Source organism: Artibeus jamaicensis, unplaced genomic scaffold (genome assembly GCF_021234435.1).
Source record: "Artibeus jamaicensis isolate MK-2021 breed Jamaican fruit bat unplaced genomic scaffold, CSHL_Jam_final contig_1015, whole genome shotgun sequence".
Lineage (NCBI taxonomy): Eukaryota > Metazoa > Chordata > Mammalia > Chiroptera > Phyllostomidae > Artibeus > Artibeus jamaicensis.
This window is the reverse complement of record NW_026521194.1, coordinates 441676-462268: the sequence shown is the minus strand read 5'-3', so window position 1 is coordinate 462268 and position 20593 is coordinate 441676. Positions and strand designations below refer to the sequence as shown.

At 41.7% G+C, this 20593-nt stretch overlaps 1 protein-coding gene across 5 annotated transcripts in view; it reads left to right on the top strand.

The window, feature by feature from the left end:
* LOC119041977 (uncharacterized) overlaps positions 1-20593 on the top strand; it is a 35476-nt gene that overhangs the window by 6160 nt on the left and 8723 nt on the right. Inside the window, exons 2-3 of one of the 5 annotated variants that reach the window (XM_037135510.2) lie at positions 7784-7808; positions 10804-10951. In XM_037135510.2, the coding sequence (XP_036991405.2) occupies positions 10872-10951 (80 nt within the window). In that variant the 5' untranslated portion in view covers positions 7784-7808; positions 10804-10871. Of the gene's footprint in view, positions 1-7571; positions 7809-10803; positions 10952-12093; positions 12223-20593 lie in introns of those variants that run through there. The other 4 variants (XM_037135509.2, XM_053664503.1, XM_037135512.2 and 1 more) reach the window with 4 other exon arrangements.

Sequence of the window (20593 nt, the reverse complement as noted above, 5' to 3'; positions counted from 1 at the left end):
AGGCTTTTCAGCCCACAAATATGTCTTCACCTGAATCATTGCTAAATCTGGGGTGCTTCTGGAACTTGTACAGCCTGCCTATGGGACCCCGTCTTCTCCTTTTTATCCTAGCCACATTTGGTCCCTGGGGCATTGACTTTTCCCTACTATACCACACAGTGTAGATGCCTTCTTGTTGTCATCTTTGGCTTGGAGCCCGCGAGGAGCTTTGAAAAGAGACCTCTGCTGCTTAAGGTGGGGTATATGAATGGCAGCCTTGGCCACACGTGGAAGCTTATTATTACAGCTGGAGACTCTGAGACTTCCAGCAGCAAATCTGCGTTTGAACTCAATCTTCAGCCAATTCCTATGTGCGTACAAGTGTGAAAAGCACTGGTGTAAAATAGACGTTGGTGTTGCCTTCAACAGGTGCAAAGGAGCTGTCCTTCATCTGCCAGTCACCAGTTAGGGACTGTCCCCCAGGGAAGTGAAATCTTCCCAGGGTCATCCTGGTTTACCAAGTACAAGTTTGGCAGCCTGAGGGTGGTCTTCCAACAAAGAGAAGCAGATGCTGCCTGCTGGGAGCAAGGCACGCAAGTGGGAGAAGTGGAAACAGATCAGAAAAAGTGTGGGCAGAGCATAGATTCCACCCACACCTCTTAGGGGAGCAGATTAGCTCTGATTTGATCTCTCCTGGTTTTCTCCACTACTGCTCACGGCAACTTCCTCTGAGAAGTGAAGCACCTAAAACATCCTTTCTACCCTCACAGCCAGGATGCCAGCATTAACCCAAATGTGACTTGGCTGCAGGCACAGGAAGAAGCGACCTTAGCAAAGCCAATTTCTTTCTCAAAAAGGGAAGAGTCTGTTGCTAAAAATTTTTACCAAGCTGATGATGTGTGAACGTTCATAGGTATTTAATTGTGTTTTAGGAAATGGTGAATGTAAGTTTTGAGGAAGTACATGTTCCTGGCTTTCTTTCTGCTTTGGGGAATCTTCCAAAATTACAAAAATAAGTTTCAATAATAATCTAGTTGATTTTTAGAGTGGTAATTGCCAGAGGGAAGGGGGCTGAGGGATGGTAGAAAAAGGTAATAAAAGGCAATGGAAGGAGACTTGACTTGGGGCGGTGAATGCACAGTATACAGATGATGTGTTGTAGAATTGTGTACCTGAAACCTATATAATTGCATTAACCAACGTCACCGCAATAAATTCAATAAGTAAATAAAGTGGTTGATTTTTTAAAATGTTGGATTTGTTGAGACATAATTTACATCCTGTAAAAAATTACCCTTTGAATCATATAGTTCTGAGTTTTAACAAATGTTTATAGTTGTATAATCACCACCACAACCAAGATATAGAACAATTTCATCAAAATAAAGAAGTTCCCTTCCCCCCCTTGGTGTCTTTCTTTCCCCTACCAACCTGACTTCTGTCTCTATAATTTTGGCTTTTCCAGAATGTCATATAAGTGGAATTACTCATTTGGTATCTTTTTGTGCCTGGTTTCCTTCACTTGGCATAATGCTTTTGAGATTTACCCATATTGTGCATATCAGTCAGTATTACTATTGTGTTACCTGTTCCTTTTTATTGCTGAATAGTACTCTTGGTATGAATGTACCAAGATTTGTTTCTCCATTCACCAAGTATTGCGATGGTTTCCACTTTTTGGCTATTGTGCATAATGCTGCGATGATCATTTGCATACAGGCTCTTGTGTGAACATATATTTTCATTGCTCTTGGGTAAATACCCGAAGGTGAAATGGCCGGGTCACATGGTAACTGTATAAACTTTCAAAGAAAATGCCAAGCTGGTGTTCCAAACTGATGATACCATATCACATTGCTACCAGCAGTGCACATGCAGGTCCAGGTGACTTGGGTAAATATTTGCTAGCACCTGGTGTCGCTGTTCCCCCTGCTGTTTCAGACATTCTGACAGGTGCACGAGGTTGCTCATTGTAGTTTAATGCTTGTTTTCCTAACGACTAATGGTATTGAGCATCTTTTTCCTGTGTGTACTGTCCTTTCTTCTCTCTTTTTTGGTAAAGTTTTCGAATCTCCTATGAATTTTTTTTATGTTGGATGGTTTGTTTTCTTATTGTGTTTTGAGAGTTCTTTGATATTCTGGCTACCTTTCTTTGATCAGATCTGTTTTGTCCCAGTCTCTGGCTTATCTTTCCATTTCCTTAATGTCATTAAAGAGCAGAAGTTTTCTCTTTTAATTTTTAAAAAATTGTTGTTCAAGTGCAGTTGTTTCCAGGATTTTTTTTCTTTTCCTAATCAGCTTCTTTAAAGTAAAATAGAGATACAATTCACATATCACAAATTTACCTTTTTAAGGTGTACAATTCAATTGTTTTTAGTATATGCCCACATTTGCAACTACCACCAACATCCAATTCCAGAACATTTTCGTCACTCAAAAGAGAACCCTCATAACAGTTTCACAGCCACTCCTCATTCTCTTCTCCTCTAGATCCTGGCAGCCACTATTGATTTACCACTGATCTGGACACTTCATGTAAATGGAATCATATAATATGTCACTTTTGTTTCTGACTTCTCTCATTCAGCATAGTGTTTCCAAGACTCAGACATGTTGTAGGAGGTATCATTCCTTTTTATGGCTGAATAATGCTCTGTTGTATGAATATACCCCATTTTGTTTGTTCATCATCAGTTCATGAACACTTGGGTTGTTTTCACTTTTTGACTATTATGCATCATACTGCTGTGGACATTTCTGTACAAGTTTTTGTGTGGATGTATGTTTTCACTTCTCTTGGGCGTATATCTTAGAATGAAATGGCTAGGTCATATAGTAACTCTTTTTAAGAAACATTTTTCTTTAATTAAAAGATAATTAAGTCTGTATTTTACTTTGAAAATAGAAAAATAAGCAAGTGCTTCAATTTAAAATGGGAAAAGTGTCTGGAAATCCAGAAAAGGAACAACATAGTAAGTGAATAAATATGTGAAAAATTAAACACTATAAGCACTCTATATGGTTTTTTAAAAATATGAATTAAACAGTGATGGGAACCATTTATCAGAGATTTTGTGTTGAAACTTCATATGTGTTGAGGGTTCTTGGGTGGGAGGAGGAGGGAGGAAGTTTTTGGGGGGCATTCTTGTGCTCTGTTGATAGGAATATTGTCAAAACAATCTTCTGGGAGGGGTTTTGGCAATATGAATAAAAAACCTTTTAAATAGAACATAATCTGACATAATCAGAAATTTTACATCAGAAATGTATCCTAAGGAAATAAGTATGTTCCCTAATATTTAGGAGACTTGATACAGAGTTATTTATATAATATAGAAAAGCCCAGAAATAATGAAATGCCTCACAATAGGGGATTGGATAAGTAATTTAAAGTCTGTCCATATAGTGGACTACTTTGAAGAAATTAATGATTTTGTCTAAGTACATCTTGAAAAGGAGAGATGAAGATGATGTATTTTCAAATAGGAAATTATGAATAATATGTACATTTTAAAATAAAAGTAACTACACAAGTCATTTAGGAACCATTTAGTTACAAGTAATAAAAAACTCAATTTATACTGACTTCAACAAGCAAATTTTTTGGTTCATATAACTAGCGACTCCAGAAGCCAGACAGGTTCTGGTGTTAATTTAATTTAGCAGCTCAGAAAGTTCTTTAACAACTGATTTTTTAATACTTTTTTTTGCCCTTGGAACCATCTGTGTTCACCTGAAAGCAGTTCGTCTTGTTGCAGCAACAAATTGATGGCTGCCAACAACTTCCAGGACCAATTGGTTCAAACCCAGAAAGGGGTATCTCTCCTCCAACCTTTGGTAGGAATCCTAGGCTTCCCTCTGATTGGTCCATCTTGATCATGTGCCTCTTTTTGGCAGTGAGCTGAATGCTTTGCATTGCTTGGTCTGGGACTTTAAGGTAAGAAATGCTTTGGTAAGCAATACAAAGCAAAGCAAAGCAAGGCCTTTCCTTAAGGTAAGAAAGCACTGTGTCAAGGTCATAGATTATGGTAATTTTGTTTTTGCCAAATCAGGATCTATGTCAGAGCTAGGGATCATGTTAATGTTCTTCAAGTTGCACAAATGTCCCACAGTGGTGTGGGGTGGAACAGATGTTGAGAGCTCATCCTAAGACCTACCTCACCACAGAAAAAGGGCTGGAAGGATGGTCACCACGGTGCCAGCAGTGGTTTCTTCTGGCATTGGAATTATAGGGAATTTTTAATTATCTTTTTGATGCTTATCTGTGTGTTACACTTTGACAACAAACATGTCTTACTTGAATAACTTCAAAAAGAAATGAAGGAGAGGACTTCCGCCAAGATGGAGGCATAGGTGGAAACACTTTGCATCCTCGCACAACCAAATCTAAAAACAACAAAGTTTTTTAAAATTTATTTTTAAATTTTTATTTTATTGATTATGCCATTACAGTTGTTCTAGTCCTCCCTTCATTCCCCTCCACCCTGCGCCCCCTACCCCCACCATTCCCCCCTTTAGTTTATGGCCATGTGTCTCAAGTTCTTTAGATTCTATATTTCCCATACTATTCTTGCCCTCCCCCTATCTAATTTTCTACCTACCATCTATGCTACTTATTTTCTGTACCTTATCCCTCCTTCTCCTCCTCCCACTCCCCTATTGCTAACCCTCCAAGTGATCTTCATTTCTATGTTTCCGCTCCTGATCTAGCTGTCCTTTTAGTTTGCTTTTGTTTTAGGTGTGGTTGTTAATATCTGTGAGTTTGCTGTCCTTTCACTGTTCATATTTTTGATCTTCTTTTTCTTAGATAAGTCCCTTTAACATTTCATATAATAAGGGCTTGGTGATGATGAACTCCTTGAATTTGATCTTATCTGAGAAGCACTTTATCTGTCCTTCCATTCTAAATGAAAGTTTTGCTGGATAGAGTAATCTGGGTTGTAGGTGTTTGGATTTCATGACTTGGAATACCTCTTTCCAGCCTCTTCTTGCCTGCAAGTTCAATTTTCTGTCTTCTGACTATGTTTTCTGTTGCTAATATTTTGTTGTCTCTAAACTTGGTTGTGTGAGAAAGCACAGTGTCTCCACCTATGCTTCCATCTTGGCAGAAGTCCACAACAAAGTTTTAACAATAAACGCAATCAAACCACACAGGAAATTAACAATACAGAGTCTGAAAATAATGAACAGCTCAGCTAAACCGGTGAGAGGGGTGAAGCCAGCAGTGGAGCGGGTCAGGCAAAAAAGATACCCCAACCCGGGCGGTGCGCAGGCAGCCGAGGGCGTGGATCCCAGGTGCGGGCTAGCTATGGGCAGATACAGGGAAGGCGCGGTGTGGCTGGCTGTCTGCGGTCAGTAGCGCATTTGTGCACAGATAAACCAGGGCAGATAAACCAGTGAAGAGACAGTATTGAGACCATGTGGTGCAGGGCGGTGGGCTCAGATAAATAGGCATTTGTGCTCAGATAAATAGGCAGGGGCGAGCGGTGAGGACCGCCATTGCTCCCTCTCTGACCCTGCCCCCACATACAGCATCACAAACCAGTGACCTGGGTGGCCCCGCGCCCTGGTGAACATCTAAGGCACCTCTCCTCATACGTAACAGGCACGAACAGATCAAAACATGGCTCAAGAACAACTCAGAGCCCCAGAGCCAATAAATCTAAGCGATGAAGAAATAGCCAAACTTTCAGATGCACAGTTCAAAACACTGGTGATCAGGATGCTCACAGATCTGGTTGATTTTAGTCACAAATTAGAGGAACATATGGAAGCTAAACTAATTGAAATGAAGGGAAATGCACAGGAAAACAGTAGTGATGGAAAGGAAACTGGGACTCAAATCAAGGGGGTGGACCAGAAGGAAGAAAAAAAATGACCAAACAGAAAAGAATGAAGAAACAAGAATTCAAAAAAATGCAGAGAGGTGGCTTAGGAACCTCCAGGACATCTTTAAACGCTCCAACATCTGAATTATAGGGGTATCAGAAGGGGAAGAGGAACAGCCACAAGTGGAAAACTTATCTGAACTAATAATAAAGGAGAATTTCCCCAATCAAGGGCAATAGGACTTCCATGAAATCCAGGAAGCTCAGAGAGTCCCAAAGAAGTTGGACCCAAGAAGGAACACACCAAGGCACATTATAATTACATTAGCCAAGATTAAAATGAAGGAGAGAATCCTAGAAGCAGCAAGAGATAAAGGGACAGTCACCTACAAAGGAGTTCCCATCAGACTGTCAGTGGATTTCTCAAAAGAGACCTTCCAGGCAAGAAGAGGCTGGAAAGAAGTGTTCCAAGTCATGAAAACCAAAAACCTACAACCAAGATTGCTCTATCCAGCAAAGTTTTCATTTAGAATGGAAGGGCAGATAAAGTGCTTCTCAGATAAGATCAAATTCAAGGAGTTCATCATCACCAAGCCCTTATTATATGAAATGTTAAAGGGACTTACCTAAGAAAAAGAAGATCAAAAATATGAACAGTGAAAGGACAGCAAACTCACAGTTATCAATAACCACACCTAAAACAAAAGCATATTAAGAGGACAGCTAGATCAGGAGTGAACCATAGAAATGAAGATCACGTGGAGGGTTAACAACAGGGGAGTGGGAGAAGGATAAGGGGGGAGAAGGTACAGAAAATAAGTAGCATAGACAGAAGATAGAAAATAGATAGGGGGGAGGGTAAGAACAGTATGGGAAATATAGAAACTAAAGAACTTGAGACACGTGTTCATGAACTAAAGGGGGGGAATAGTGGGGGAGGGGTGTGCAGTGTGGAGGGGAATGGAGGGGGGAATAGAACAAATGTAATGGCATAATCAATAAAATAAAAATATATTAAAATATATAAATATATTTAAAAATATATATATAAATATAAAGAGAAATGAAGGATATTGCCCTGGCTGGTGAGGCTCAGTGGATTGAGTCACAGGCCTGGGAACCCTAGGGTTGTTGGTGTGATTCCCAGTCAGGTCACATGCCTGGGTTGCGGGCTAGGTGGCAACCAATCGATGTATCTCTCACACATTGATGTTTCTTCCCCTTTCTTCCATTCTCTCCAAAGATAAATAAATAAAATTTAAAAAAAGAAATGAAGTATATAAAGATGAGGAAAAGCTGGTATATAACACTTAAAATTAGTAGGTTGAGGGATTTAAAACAGGAACTATGAGTTTTCAAAATGATACCAACTGTCCTCACAGAAGCTTCTAACTTCCTTCCTCTTGTTTCTGTTGGGAAATTGTGGTCATTTCTATAGGAGTAGCCTGAGATCTTTGAAGGCTATTCTGGCTTATAACCACTGTGGCTTGAATTTTTTTCCCTTATGGTGGTGGTGTGTGGGGCGGTGGGGAGCTTGTTTGCTTTCTCTAGAAAACTTTTCCCTTGTCACCTTCAAGGGAAATGCCATGAAGTGGGTCCCAGTCCTAGAAGGATGTAGAGGTCATGTGTCTCTTTGCAGAGGGACTGCCGTGTGCAGAAGGGGAGGTGCAGAGCCCTGGGGTCTCTCACTTCCTTCTCGGAGAGAAGGCATTGAGTGTTCTTTCAGGAAGTGGGTACGGCAGAGTTTCTGGCTGTCTGAGGTCTGGCTCTACACTGTGAATCAGTGTGACATTTCCTGCAGGCATGACTGAAGGGACCCCATTGTCCTGGGAGACCGAGAAATGGGGTATGTCCCTTGAACCACTTCTGTTAGCTGCTGGGCATCGGAGTTCTTTCTGGGATTCATACAGAAACTCTTGATGATTTTTCCACCAACCTTTTACTGGGGAAGGTAACTCATTTTTTTCCATTGGCAGGAAAGATCTCCATTGGGAAAGTAAGGTAAGGATTTTTCATGTCAGTCTAGACATCTCATTTCTCACGTTTATTTCTCTATGAAATTGATTCTCAGGGCTGCAGTTTCAGAAACTTGATTTTATCTGATCATTCCCTTTTGGATTTATTCCATTGGGATGGTAAGCAATCAGTTGGCATCTTAGTTTGGCTACATAGCAGCTAGGAATGAGTGGCCACAGGGAAATAAAGACCAGGACATTCTAAAAAAGAACTGAATAAAGGAGACTAGAAACAAAGGAAGATGTGTCTCATTCATTGACCCAGCAGTCCTGAGCCTGGTTCAATCAGGCAGCCAGGCATTCCAAATAACAAGCAAAACTATGATAGTACAGGAAGTGGGTAACCCTTGAAACTGTGTGTATCATCTCCACTAGCTGGGAAAAGGAAAACCGTGAGACTGTGTATTCATTCTAAGCCCTAGAAGAGAAGAGGGGTGGGAAGGGGAGGTTCACAGTGACTGAAGAAAAGCCCGTAAAACCACTGTGGTTAATTGCCTGCCTCCTGTCATGTGTGCAAAATGAACAAATGGAGTCTGGAGCAAGATAAGGATTCAGGCTAACAGGCCCCCAGAAATACCTACGTTTGGGTAGTCAAGTCTTCCCAGGAAAGCTGGCATTGCCTTTAGTGTCAATCAATATGTAACTCCCTCACCCCCATCCCACAAACTATGTAAGTTCTTAGAACAAAGGGCTCTGTTGGTTCTTTTGCTACACTGTGGGGGGTTGGGCAGAATCCTGTCCAGCTGGCCTCTGGCTTGGGGGTCCTCTGTCTACCCCCTTTTTGGTTATGCAGCGTCTGGTCATTCTGCTCTTGCCACCCTTGCTTTTGCTCTCCCATTAGAACTTAGTGCTAACACACTCTGTTTGCACATTAATGGGCTTTCTGATCTGTAATTATTTACTATGTCAGCAAGAGGAACTGAAGTTCTGGGAGTTTCTCCAACAACAGTTTCATGGTGAGAGCTATACTTAACACAAAGATCAAAATGCTCCAGTTTGAGCAGCCAGGACACCCTGTCCCAGTAGGAAAATATATGTGGGAGAGGAATGAGGCCAGAAGGTGAATGTTGCATGGTTTTAAGGAGCCCATCTGCATATCTACTGGTAATTCTACCCATATCCTACCAGAATGTAAATTTCACTGAAGTACAGTTTTGTTGGCCTTGTTCAATGCTGTATCCTTAGCATCCAGAATAGTCAGAGGTGCTCAGTACATATGTGAGGAATGGATGGATGGAAGATTGGCTAGCTGGGTAGATGAATTGTTATTTTCTAGAGTCACTGTCCTCTGAGAAGTTTTCCCTGACCCTTCTAGGAATATTAGACTCCCTCTTCTGGATTTCCATGGTACTTTGAATCAAAGCACTTAACTCAGTATTGAAACTATTTGCTTACATATCTGTCTTCCCTAAAATAGTGTAAGCTCCACAAATGTAAGGATTCTGCCTTATTTTCCCACTTAACTAGCTAGAAACACTTCACAGTACTCTGGCACATAGTAGATATTCATTGAGTAAAATAATAATGCTACGGCAACCTCATGATTATCTCTGAGCTAATGGGATCTTCTTGTTCAGTGGATCCGGATATTACATTAATCAGGACCCACTTCCTTCTTCAGTGTTGGTCATATATTATTAACTTCTTATTCTTTGCTTTTTATTGCTTCCAAGAGAACAAACATCCTTTTATTTTCAGCTTTCATTTCATTATCTCTCTGTTGAACCTACAAATACACTGAATGGTTTCCACGGATTACATTTCCAGGACCAAATTAGTCACCTCCTGATGTTATACAGTGAGGCACCGTACTTAATCTCATCAGCAAATCATCTCCAAGTCTTAGGGTAGGATGCATTATTTCTGGGAGGGCCACCCTGACATAGCACATCCCTCTTGAGTTAGGTGGTTTCTTACAGCTCTGGTCACAAAAACTGAAGTCTCCAGCCTGGTCTGCACTGACTCTGGTTCACCTCTCTTAACACCTGTAGTCCTCTGGCTTACCTCTCTTAACACCTGCACTTTTTTTCCAATAGGTGTACTTGCCTTATGAGCAGGTCATGTTGCTGTGGCACCACTGCTGATTTATGTGGCACCACTGTATATAACTCTGAAAAAGCTACTGGTATTATGTGATCCCAAGCCCTGGATCATCCAGAAATAATATTCAATGTTTTAAGACCAGGAATTTAGGAAGTCAAGATGTAGGCTAAATGGCAAACACACATTTAAAATCAGGGCAGGCTGGGAATCTGAATCAAGGTAAATATACAAGTTATGTAAAATTGGCAAGAACCAGGGAATAAGCGATATGAGCCTCTTTCTTCAGCAGAGTTTGCTGTAGTGGAGAATTCCAAATTTTTGGTTATTTTTGTGTGGCCTGACCCAATGGGTGTGGGTGGTTGGAGTGGCCAAGGAGGTGGTGAAAAAGAAGTTCTATTGGAAGGTTCTTTGGGTGCTGAAGCCAGTCTCACTGGACCAGAGTGACACTGCCATGCATTTGTTGGATACATACCACCAGGGTTTATATGTCTCAGCCTTATCTAAGTCCCTCTGTCGTCTCCCAGGAGGCCTGGCAACCTGTACTTGTGCTGTCATCTAGATTCATCCAGTTGGGTCATACACTGAGAGTACCTGTGATGACTGTTCGTCTGTTCTTTGATGGAGTAGTTTCTCCATATGTCTGCATCCCAACAGCACTGAAAACCCATTAGTTTTTGGGTCAAATCCCCATATTGGCCAGGGTATTGATCTAGCTGTCTTCTTCAAATGTGGGTTTCCTCAAGTTAGATAATTTCTTGTCTGTTTTTCTTCTTCAGGTGTTACCTACAAGTTTACTTTAACAGATTTGCCCTCCTTTTCTACCCATAGGGTCAGCTTTTTTTTTCTTCACAGCTGTGATTTTCTAGAGGGCTTCCTTACCTTCCACTGTGTTTCTCAAACAGCCTTACTGAACTTTTTTGTGTCCTTGCTTTTCCCAGGAAGTTCCTGCCAGCCCCATGTCTGCACCAGCTGGGAATCATCTCAACATCACCTGCTCTAGTTTTCTATGCAAGAGAAGGAGCAATACCTTCCTCAGATCCTCTTCCTGAAAAAAGGAGAAAGGAACTCACATTTTTCTAACCAAAGGTTTGTGGTCTTCATACATTTTCTCCCATTCTGAATATGTGAAGTTGATCTATGTTTTTGCCACCTTGCTCACAAACTATACCTGTGTTTATTACCCTCCCACTTCTACATCAATAAAGCAAATCTTGGGGACAGGTGCCATATCTCATTCATCTCTGCAGGCCCAGCAGTTGACACATGTGCTTAGCTGCACAGTATATGTTTATTGAAGGAATGAATGAGTGAATGTATAAATAAAGAAAGTAGAATATGGGCAAAAATCTTCAAAATCTGATAAAAAATTTTGAACAATTCAAAAGTAGTTTATTGATAATATATCTAGAGCTTTCAAAGTCAATAATTTTCTTTGTCACCAATACTTAGAATGTGAGGTCTTTTAAAAAAATACAAAATACAGTTACAATAATGTTTGTAAAAGTAGTATTAGTGACTATAAAATTTTTCTATTTGGGAATAAGTCCATCAAATAAAAAGGTAAATATAATGGTTGTATTTAATGATAATCACAAGGGTAAATATTGAAATAGCCATTTTTTCAATAAATGGATTCAAAAATCTATGCCTCTTCTAAAAAGCAAATATAAATTATACTGAAATTAACGAAGAGCTTTAATGACATGGCATAGTGGACTTTGTCATGAAAACATGCAAGTCCATCCCAATGGGAATAGAGAATTTGCTGTGTTGGTGGGCTTCTATCACAGCAAAAGAAACTTTATAAATCTGTAATTTCTGACAACTGGGAGAAATCAATGACATAATTAAGTAAAAGTTCAAGTTAATAATGAATTATGTGTTAAGTAAAAGTTCTTAGACTCAGGCAAAACATTAAGGCATTCCATGAATTTTCACTTTCAATTATCAGATTTATTTAAAATCATAGTATTTAGGTCCAGGAAGTTGACTTTGCAGGACGTGTCTACTATGAATGGTGCAAAGATACCTAAGAATTCTTAGATGGGGTATTTAACCATGCAGTGTATGTTGTGTGTAGATTTCAAATCTAAAGGAGTTCTTTTTCATTACGGAAACAAATTACAGCATATAAAAAAGGTTGGTAAGAAAAGCTAGAAGTAAATTGCACCTTAATTTGGAGAAATACTGTAGAATTGAATCTGACAGAAGTTTACAATAATCCTCAGTGCTGAGTCAGAGAGAAAAAAGCCAAAGCACTTCTTGGAATCTGCTTATTTCTACCTTGCCAAGACTGTACTGATGATGAAGCATTTGGTTTATGGCTAAAGCCAGGCGTGGTCTTCTGAGACAGAAAGGTACGTCTTACTGTTTAGGATGGGGCAACTCTCTTAACCGTGCAATGAAAGGAAACCATGAACTATGAGCAGAGGATGGCCTACTAGCAAAACACGAAACCCACCATTTGGCTGCTATGTATTATTATTATTAAAAAAAATTATTTTTGGACATGTCATTCCCCAACTTTTTCCATGCCCCAGATGGGCTTTCTATACACTTATGAATTAATTTTACCAGTTCTAAAATATTACGTAAATGAACTCATACAATATGTACTTTTTTGAGTCTGATTTCTTTTGTTCAACTAATTTTTTGAAATTTGTGTTGTTACATAGATGGATAATTCATTACATTGTATTGCTGAGTAGTATTCTGTAATGTGAATTTCCAACAGTTCCTGTAAATTCACATTTAATGGGCCTTTAGGTGTTTCCAGTTGGAAACTATTGTAAATAGTATTTCTATACAGATTTTGTGTGGGCATGTTTCCTTTTCTCTTGTGTAAATTTAGATGAATACCTAAATGACCACTTGTTCAATTGTATAGCAAGATATGTTTAATTTGATAAGAAATGACCACTTTCCAAAGTGATTTTTAACATGTACATTCCTTCCAAAAAGAGGAATGTCCCATTGCTCCAGATTCTTATTAACACTTAACACTTTCTTGGTGTTATATACACTATATACAGTTGATATAAACTGGTGTCTCAATATGCTTTCCCTTTGCATCTGTTGAGATACATATATATTCCTCTGCTATGTATTATTTTGTAAGCTTTAATAATGTTAAAGTCATACACAGGTAAAATAACTTTTTTTAAAAAATTTTTTATTTATTTTTTTAGAGGGGAAGGGAAGGAGAGAGGGAGAGAAACATCAATGTATGGTTGCCTTTCGTGCGTCCCCTGCTGGGAACTGACTGGCCTGCAGGGAAGTAGCCTGCAACCCAGGCATGTGCCCTGACTGGGAATCAAACCACGATCGTGTGGTTCGCAGGCCAGTGCTCAATCCACTGAGCTACACCAGCCAGGGCCTAAAATAACTTTTCACTAACTTAGTAGTTGCTGTCATGCAACGTTAAAATAGCTTCACTGAGCCCTGGCTGGTGCGGCTCAGTGGATTGAGCGCCTGCTTGCTAATCAAAGGGTTGCTGGCTCGATTCCCAGTCGGGGCACATGCCTGGGGAGTGGGCCAGGCCCCCAGTAGGGGCCACATGAGAGGCAACCACATATTGATGTTTCTCTCCCTCTCTTTCTCTCTCTACTCCCCTCTCTTACAATAAATAAAATCTTTAAAAAATAAAATAAAATAGCTTCAGTGTATTTCAAAAGAAAATGCTGTAGGATGAACTCTTTTGCTTTTTAAAGATTTTATTTATTTATTTTTAGAAAGAGAGAAGGAAAGAGTGAGAGAAACACTGGTGTGTGAGAGAAACAATTGGTTGCCTCTCCCATTCCCCTAGTGGGGATCTGGCCCCCAACCCAGGCATGTGCCCTGACCAGGAATTGAACCAGCAACCTTTCAGCTTGCAGGCTGGCATTCAATCCATTGAGCCACACCAACCAAGGCTAGGATGAACTCTTGTTAGACAAAAACCAGTAAACCAAAGGAAAAAATCTCTTAGATGCAGAGGAATAGGATTGGCAATGAATCATTTTCTCAGCAGCAGAATGGGGGCTGATTGTTCTTTGTGGTTTATAGACATCATATTAACCTTTGGCATTTGGAGAGAAAGGAGGAAAAGGAAAAGGCCGTTTGCTTACTGCCTGCTAGGTAATTGTCAGAAGATTCAGGGCCGTGTAAGCTCCATGACGTCAAAGACTCGGTGTTTCTTGGTTACTGTCCATTTCCAGCACTTAGGTTTACGCTGGGAACACATAGGTAGTTGGAATTTACCACATGTCCATCTCTGCCCCTTTTGTTTCTTGGTTAGTCCCATGCCCATGCAGAGAGCTCCACCCCAGTAGAATTGAATGACTGTTTTGTTTTAATCAGTGTACCATAATTTCATACAAATTCATTATTTAAGTTTCTAAGATTCATGAAAGATGTCACCATCACAGTTTGTATGGAACAGTCTTTTTCTGAAATCCTGGAATGACCCCTATGCCTTATTTGTATCTGGAGACAGGACAGTGAAATGTGCTGGGAACTCATGCCCTCTTTGTTCACACAGATTTCATTGTTACTGCAATAACTTGAATCATACACACTTATTGTTATCTAACTTATAAAATGAAAGGAGCTTCATCACTATTCTTATGAGCTAACTTCCTTCCAGCTCTTCCTTTTTAAATATTTATGCATATTCCAGGTTTGTGAATTTATTTCACCCTGCCCATGTCCATGGGCAGCCTGGTGTTTTAAAATCTTAAGGTGCTCAGTAAAGAGGCATGTGTACATTGCTTTTTAAAGATGTGTTATTAAGAATTAAGTAATTTAGAAAAGGACAAGGTTTTATTAAAGCAAAATAACTGGTCTGTAGATTCATGAATCTTATGAGTACTTAGAAGAATGTCTGTTGATCAGAATTTTGTCCAGATAAAAATGGAAGATAAAGCTGGAGAACTTCCCTTTTTATATTAAAAAAGGGTTAATACTCCTTTTAAAAAGCTAACTGCCTAGAAAAGCATTCATTAGAAAATACGTAATTTTCCTGTCGTCAGAAGTCACAGGATATACCTGCAGAAGCTTTGTATTTTCACCCAGTTCTCTGCACCGCTTCTGAGTGCTGTTTCTAGTTGGTTAACAATCACAGCTAATACTTAGTAAGTGCTCATTCTTGATGTCAAGTGCTTGGTGCTCAGTAAACACCAGTTCCCTCCCTTCCTTCCTTCCCCTTTTGAAGAGAATAACAGAGGAGATCCTCTAAGCATCACAGGTGGGGGTGATTTTTAAAATACCAAAGAAGTATGGCCACAATTAGAGCAAAGGATGCCTTTAAAGAGAAGGGGCATGTTTATTGTGGAGGAGGTCTGGTCATTCAGAGAAGCTTTTTAAGAACCACTCTGGAAGAGTCCACTCTCCTCAGTGCCCTCTGGCAGCAGACCCTGAGCCCTTGAAATCATTTCTGGAGTTTATTCTCTGCTGATGAGTTCTTCCCTCTGGGGACAAGTCACACGCTGACTCTCACGGTATAGTCACTGCCTGCCTGCCTGCCTGCCTGCCCGTGAGAAAGGAAACATTCTCCTTCATCTCAGAGATCATAGGTCTTTCCTTCTTCAGAAATTCCTGGTGTAAGCACGGGGGGTAGTCTAGCTAGACCTACATGAAACCATTCTCAGATACCTGAAATAAGGGGATAGTTGGCCACTGCTTTTCCCTGCTGTATCAGTCTGCTAGGGCTGCCACAGCAAACTACCAGACTGGGTGGCTTAAACAAGAGAAACTGGAGGCTGGAAGTGCAAGGTCAGGGTGCGGGCAGGACTGGATTCCTCCGAGGCCTCTCTCCTTGGCTTGCTTGTATGTGACCTTCCTCTTGCTACCTCTCTATGTGGTCTTTTATTCCGTGCACACACAACTCTTTTGTCTCCCTCTACATGTCCTCATGTCCTTTTCTTACAAGAACACAAGGGCACTGATCAGATTGGATGAGGGCCCCCCATGGCCTCATTTTACCTTCATCACCTCTTTCAAGGCCCTGTCCCCAAATCCAGTCATGTCTGGAGATCCTGGGGACTAGGGCTTCAACATGTGAGTTTGGCAGGGACATAATTCAGACCAGAACACCTGCTCAGCCTTTTTCTTTCTCTTTTTAAAAGAATTTAACCCACACAGTTCGATATGGCCCTGTTAAGAAAAAACTTAAGAGAAAACAATAATAGAACATCATCTCAGAAATCAGAAGGGCTGGTTTGAAGCTGGACTTCACCATGACCCAGCAACTCCCTAAGCAGAAGTGTGGGGAGCTTGTCACAGCCTTTAAATATTGACCTTCACTGACATGGGGTCACCTGGCCCAGGGTGGAGAGAGCAGGCCCCTGGGGTTGGCCTGCCTGGTCCAAATTCCAGTATCGCTGCCACAAGCTAATTAACTCTGGTCAAATTACTTCCTTCCTCTATCCATCAGTGTTCTCTTCTGAAGAATGGGAATAATGATAGTGCCTACTTTATAGGCTGGTGGTGCAGATTAAAGAAGTCAGCCCCCACCAGAGCCCTCTCAGCGAAAAATTGATACATGCTATCTACTATTATATTTTGTCTGTGTCACCGTCTCGTCATATGTTCCCTCGCAGGCCTTCCACTCACATAGCACACAGCCAATACTCACTTGCTCTTCTTCTGAAGTGGGCTGTTGGTTCAGAATGGTTGCTTTGTGAACCCTCTGCAGTGAGAGAAGAGGGGGATTCCCCAGCTCAGTGACCAGATCCCACGATGAGGCCAAGGTAGCGGTTGCTAGTCCCCCAACAGGGATCTGCCTCACTCGGCCCAAACTGCCTTACCAGGAGGGGCACAGGGTGGAGAGGAAGAGGGGCTCCTACAGGTGCCTCAGCAAAACAAATGTCCTGTTGTGGAGCCACTAACACCATCTTTGTATATGGGCATGGGGACAGACCAAGACCAACCAAAGGAGAGAAGCAGGGGCTGCTTGTTCAGAGCTTGCTATGTAGCAAGGGAGGCAGCCGTCATCCCTGAGGTGTGGGTGGAAACCCCAAGTCAGAAAGAGGAGTGGGAAAGCTTTCTGGTGGGGAAAGGGGAAGGTCCAGGTTTGCGCTGAGGGGTGGTTATGGCCCTGGGGGAGTTCTAGGCGGCCAACTGGAAGTGGGTAGCCTATGTGACTGTTTAGAGGTACATATTGGGCTTTCTCTCATTGGTCCTAAGTTGGAAGCAGGGACAAAAATTAGGGATGTGCCCTGGCCAGTGTGGCTCAGTTGGTTAGAGTGTTGTCCCATGCAGCAAAAGATTGCAGGTTCAATCCCAGGTGAGGGTACGTACTGAGGTTGTGGGTTTGATTCCCAGTCGGGGTGTGGACAGAGCAACCAGTTGATGTTTCTCTCTCACACTGATTTTTCTCTCTTTCTCTCTCCCTTTCCTTTCTCTCTAAAAGAAGGAATGAAAAAAATGTCCTCAGGTAAAGATACAAAAAATAGGGAAGAGAGCCAGTCCAGCCCTCCCCACACATCTGCTTTCTTTGGGGTTTTTTTTGCAGGGAGCGGTGGTGGCTGGTTCTGACTTTTCAGGGCAGTTGTGGATATGATGCATTCTTTCCTGGAGTCCCTTAGCACCAGGGGGTTATTTCAAAGCTGAGGCCAAAGGAACATTTTGGGCTAGAAGGAAATGGGTGTTCCCCATTTTCTGATTTGAGAAGAAGAAGAAGGCTCAAGGAATTGTCCTTAAGTGGAAATAAGATTGAATAGAGGAAGAATTATTATATGGGTTTGGCTGCCATTAACTCTTGACATAAAAATATACCTCTGAAAAGGGATTTAAATTTGGAGATTGGGAGATTCTTTCTGGCTGCACAATCCTGAATAAATTACTGATCTTTCTGAGGTGTCATAAATAAAGGAAAGGCAATGATGGTAGCCCTCATTGATTTCACAGATTTGCAGCCCTCCCGGAGGTTTCATGTGTTCAAGAAGTATCCCGAACCACCCCCAATGGTGGCAATGTCTTCATTGTGCAAATGTCTCCTTGGCCCAGCTGCCTGCTCTGCAGACCGCCTATCAAAGTCTGCTAGGAAAGCAAGGGTGGACTCCTGTTGGCTCTTAACCTATGGCATGTGCTGTGCCTAATTTTAACCATGCAGGGCCTACAAAATAAGTTTTAACCCTTGGAGTGGTATCAAGACCCTCCAAATCTGATTACAGCCTCAGTCTGCCCTTAGTCCTCTACACAAGCCATCTCTCCGCCCAAACTGATCTGTTCATTGCCCCCTGAGCATACCAGGTATGGTCCCACCTTGGCTCCTGTGGTTTCCTGTTGCCTGGAATCTGCACCTCTCCTCTTCTCTCCCCCCTCACCCTTGACCCTACTTTGCTTTAGTTTTCATCCTTGAAAAGTCAGTTGAGGTCTCAGCTCCTACAAGGAGCTTTCTCCCACTACCTCGGTGATCCCTCCATTTCTAAACAACCCTCCAAGAGCACACCCAACTTTCTTATACGTTTGGTACATGAGTAAACCTAGACATGATGTTTTGTGTTGTTATTCTCTAATTACATTGTATTCTGCATCTTCCACTAGACGGGAAGCTTCCGTATGGCAGTGATGGTATTTTACCACCTTTAACCTCACTGTTGAGGATTGCATTGTAAGTGTCAATGCTTGATGAAGATTGGTTGAGTAAAATGATGAACAAGGTGCCCCGCTGATTCATGTGTTAAACATACTGGAAATCCAAAGAAAGTAGCCCTTGCTCAGTCTCAATAAATAGTTCCTTGAAAGCACTTCCAATTTAAAGGTGGGGGGAGGTTGGTGGTTTTGCCTTTGTTAGAGCTGCAGCTGCAGTAATTCAAGGGGAAAAGGACAGCTTTTAGAATTGTATTCTAAAGGAAGCACAGTGACACTCATGCTCAGTGCAGGGTTTCAAGTCTTAGAAGACGATGGGCCAAGACCAGCCCACTGCTATTGGGAAGATGCAGTCAGATAAACTGGACAGGTGTGTGTGTGTGTGAGGGGGCAGATTGGCCTCATCCTGGTGCAGAGAAGTCATGCTGAGCGGGAACCCAGCTGGGAAGCTACAGTTGATGACTGGGATTCTGGGCAGAATAGTGGGTGGGGAGCAAGACTTAATAATGGTGAGTATAACCCATAGGTTGGGCCAAAACCAGCAACACTGAGCTTAGAAGTGGGAGTTGTTGAGAGGCCCAGGCAGACAGGGAGCCCTCCACCATTGTGGAACCTGCCAGCAGTGGCTACCCTGAGCCTGGGGCTCAGAGGCTGGGTTTCAGGTCCTTACAGGGTCCCTGGCAGGGTAAGACAAGCCCTGTCCTAGAGAGCCCACTGTTCTATTTATGGCTCCAGCATGGGGAATAAGATAAAGCTTCTGGGGCAGAGGCAGAGGCTGTTGTTCTCCAGGCCCGAGGTAAGTGTTGGCCTCTGAGGATGTAAGTGAGGAGGACTCCGTAGATACAAAGGATGTGGAGGTTGGTGATGTTGAACATCTGTGATGCGAGAAACCAAGGGCCAGAGAAATGTGACTATTTCAATGTCCATTCATATTCCTTGTGAGCAGTAGATCTAAGCTTAGAGCCAGTTCCTGTGATGCCCCAGGTCCAAGGGTAGATTGCTTGTGCCAACTTACCAGGGTTTTCATAGTCTTTGTGGGAGCCCCCGTTTCTGGGGTGGTACCCTGAGGATAGGTATAGGGGTGTGCTCTGAGAGGGAACAATTAAAGAGGGGCATTCATTGTGGACAGATGTGCATTTTTCTGTTTATTGTTGAGGTATTCTTATGTAAGATTTTGATTGAAAAATCCACAGCTAAAAGAAGCTTGAGAGTAAGTATGGCAATGACAGTTACAATTTCTATCCCTCTCTGGAGAGCTGAAAGCTAGAAAAAATAGGTGCCTGGAGTTCAACAGCATGATAATGAAAAAAAAAATTCATCAGGACAGGAAAAATTCTCCACAGAGGTGACAACACAACATGCAGAAAAAAATATGCCTTCAGAAAGGGATTTTGTAAGAAGCCGTGACATTTTAGATTCTCAGGAAGTTGCAATAGTTGTGTCTCCATTGTGATATGACCTTTAGGAAATCAATAAAATTTATTGTACCTCTTCAGGGTCTATTTTATATACTTTGAACTCTAGGGGTGAGAATAAAGGAATAGAAACCCACTTGAGCTAGCTCAAATAATAGACGGCTATGTTATGTTTTTAGAATATGAAGACAGAAAATGCAGAGCTTATCGGTGGAACCAGAAGCTCAGGAGCCAAGGCTGTTCTCTTTGTCTTGCAAGGGCTTTTGTGCCCTCTCAGGAGCTGCATGATCACCCTTATCTCTGCTTCTCTCCTACTTCTCTTTATCTCTTTCTTCTACTCATCTACACTCCAAAATGACTAGCAGGCCACTTATATATCATCACATGTGGACTACACTCTACGTGAAAATCCTTGGGTTGAATTTTTAAGAGACAGACATTAACTCAGAACAGACTACAGAATGATTTTTGCATAAGTCAGATCTCTACCCCAGGTCCAATCAACTTGGATGGAGGAAGAGGTGATATTATATAGGTCATGCAGAAGCAGGCAGCAAGGCTATGGTGGGCTCCTGACTTTGGATGGAGTGCAGGTGGAGAGACAACAGTTGGTTTATCTATAATAGACTTCCAGACAGACAACAAAGAGACTGTGATTCAGGGGTTCCCTAGACTGCCACACCGTGTACCCTTTATTGCTGTGCATGGCTGAGAAGATTTTTGAGGCTACACACACATCTTA